The sequence below is a fragment of the Penaeus vannamei genome, chromosome 32, assembly GCF_042767895.1.
Source record: "Penaeus vannamei isolate JL-2024 chromosome 32, ASM4276789v1, whole genome shotgun sequence".
In the NCBI taxonomy this organism is placed as follows: domain Eukaryota; kingdom Metazoa; phylum Arthropoda; class Malacostraca; order Decapoda; family Penaeidae; genus Penaeus; species Penaeus vannamei.
The window spans coordinates 3,674,672-3,676,957 of NC_091580.1; the positions used below are offsets into that span (position 1 = coordinate 3,674,672).

Sequence of the window (2,286 nt, forward strand, 5' to 3'; positions counted from 1 at the left end):
GGAAAAAATATCCCCAAAGTTCAAATCCAACATCAGATCACGTTTCAGGCTCAAGGTTCAATTTGAGGTCAAGATTCAATCCCAAGATTCGGCTTCAAAATTGATCCCCAAGATTCAATTCCAGATCAGAATTCAACCCCTACATTCCTTAAATCCTCCCGAGATTCAAGCCCCAAGATTCAATTTTTGAGCAGAATTAAATCCCGTGATTAAGCCCTATTCTTCAATTCCTTCTCGAGTTTCATGTCAGATTCAACATCAAGATTTAACTCCAGAGCAGTATTCAGCCAATAATTGTCTCAATGTTCAATTCCAGAGCAGTATTTTGTCCATATTTAAGCCCCAAGATACAATTCCTTCCTACGAATCTATCCCAAAATTCAGCTTCAATGTCTATCCCCAAAAGTCAGCCCCAAGCTTCAGTCCCTTCCCCGAGAACCAGCTTCAGTATCTAGCCCCAAGAGCCATCCCAGAGTTCAAATTCCTTCCCCAGAACCCCTAGCCCCAAAAACCCAATTCCTTCCCCTTGCACCAGCCTCAATACCAAGCCCCCTAAGAGTGAGCCCCGAGCCCCAAGAGCCATCCGAGTTCAAATCCCTCCCCCAGAACCCCGAGTCCCAAAAACCCAATCCCTTCCCCTTGTACCAGCCTCAATACCAAGCCCCCTAAGAGTCAGCCCCGAGCCCGAAGAGCCATCCCAGAGTTCAAATTCCTCCTCCAGAACCCCGAGTCCCAAAACCCCAATCCTTTCCCCATGTACCAGCCTCAATACCAAGGCCCCTAAGAGTCAGCCCCGTGCCCCAAGAGCCATCCCAGAGTTCAAATCCCTCCCCGAGAACCCCGAGTCCCAAAAACCCAATCCCTTCCCCATGTACCAGCCTCAATACCAAGCCCCCTAAGAGCCAGCCCCGAGCCCCAAGAGCCATCCCAGAGTTCAAATCCCTCCCCCCAGAACCCAGGTCCCCAAGCCCAATCCCTTCCCCTTGTACCAGCCTCAATACCAAGCCCCCAAGAGCCAGCCCCGAGCCCCAAGAGCCATCCCAGAGTTCAAATCCCTCCCCCAGAACCCCGAGTCCCCCAAAACCCAAACCCTTCCCCTTGTACCAGCCTCAATACCAAGCCCCCTAAGAGCCAGCCCCGAGCCCCGAGCCCCGAGATTCAATTCCCTCCCCAAGAACCCCGAGTCCCCAAAACTCAATCCCTTCCCCATGTACCAACCTCAATACCAAGCCCCCTAAGAGTCAGCCCCGAGCCCCGTGCCCCGAGCCCCGAGAGTCAATTCCCAGCCCGGGCGCCGCTCGAACGCCCGCCGCCTTTCCCCCCGCAACAGTGTCTCCCCGACCTGACTGAGGGGGACCGCGGCATCAGTTACGAGGCCGAGTTTCATGGCCTCATTTCCCAGCTGAGGAAGACGGCACCGCGGGGAAATATGAAGCCATGAATCCAGCGTTGAACAGCATCCTCTGGAGCGACCCTCGTTAAGCGTGTTAAGTGAGGGGTGGGGCGGGAGGAAGGGAGGTGGCGGAGGAGGGAGGAGAGAGGAGAGAGGAGGAGGGATGAGGGAGGAGAGAAAGGAGGAGGAGGGTGGAGGGGTTGTGACCGAAGAGGGACGGGGAATGGAGGGGGGTGAGGAGGTAAGGGAGAGGAGGAGGAGGAGGGGGCTTAGAGAAGGGGATATTTTGGCTGAGGAGCGGGAGGGAGAAGGTTACAGGTTGATGGGCTAAAGGAGGGAGCATTGTGAGGGAGGGGACAGGGAGAGGGGTTTAAGGGAGGGAGGGGGAAGGGAGAGAGGGTTCAGGGAGGGTGCCCGATATCGGAAGGGAAGGATGAAGGGTAGGGAGGGCTTGTATCAGGGGTAAGGAGAGACAGAGAGACAGAGAGAGAAGGAGAAGGAGAAGGGGCATTGTTTATCAGGACGTCAGGGTGTTCCTCCTCCTCCGTCATTAGATATTACGGTTGTTTATCCTCCTTCCTCCCGGCCTGTGATTCGTTGCTCCTCCGAGACAGGAAACGCGGCTTTCTCCCCTTTGCCGCAATATCCACGAGCGGTATTTATGGTCATTGTTGCTTGCTGGAAAATGTGCAGGTTTTCAGGCCATCTCGGGGGAATTACGCCAGCATATCATCGTTCCCTCACTTAGGAAGCTCTTGGTCGGAATGAGGGCGGCGCATTTAGGAAAACGCAGATGGGTCCTGAAGGCGGCGGCGGCGGCGGCGGCGGCGGCGGCGGCGGCGGCCAGGTGCGATGCGGCAGGGGGGGGGGGGTGTTAAGAGGCGGGTGGAGGG

General features: G+C 55.9%; 1 protein-coding gene across 1 annotated transcript; it reads left to right on the forward strand.

Annotated features, from left to right (window-relative positions):
* Positions 1-243: 243 nt before the first annotated feature.
* On the forward strand, positions 244-1,441 carry LOC113830019 (uncharacterized). Its single transcript, XM_070144402.1, has 4 exons — positions 244-279; positions 317-447; positions 536-786; positions 879-1,441. The coding sequence occupies exons 1-4, from the start codon at positions 244-246 to the stop codon at positions 1,439-1,441; spliced, it is 981 nt and encodes a 326-aa protein (XP_070000503.1).
* Positions 1,442-2,286: the final 845 nt, after the last annotated feature.

What these genes read in the sequence shown, in the direction of transcription:
- LOC113830019 (XM_070144402.1), top strand. Translation starts at nt 244, where the DNA reads ATGTCAGATTCAACATCAAGATTTAACTCCAGAGCA. An exon ending in CAAGATTTAACTCCAGAGCA is followed by an intron (nt 280 to 316) that starts GTATTCAGCCAA and finishes GTTCAATTCCAG; the next exon opens with AGCAGTATTTTGTCCATATT. An exon ending in TTCCCCGAGAACCAGCTTCA is followed by an intron (nt 448 to 535) that starts GTATCTAGCCCC and finishes CCCTTGCACCAG; the next exon opens with CCTCAATACCAAGCCCCCTA.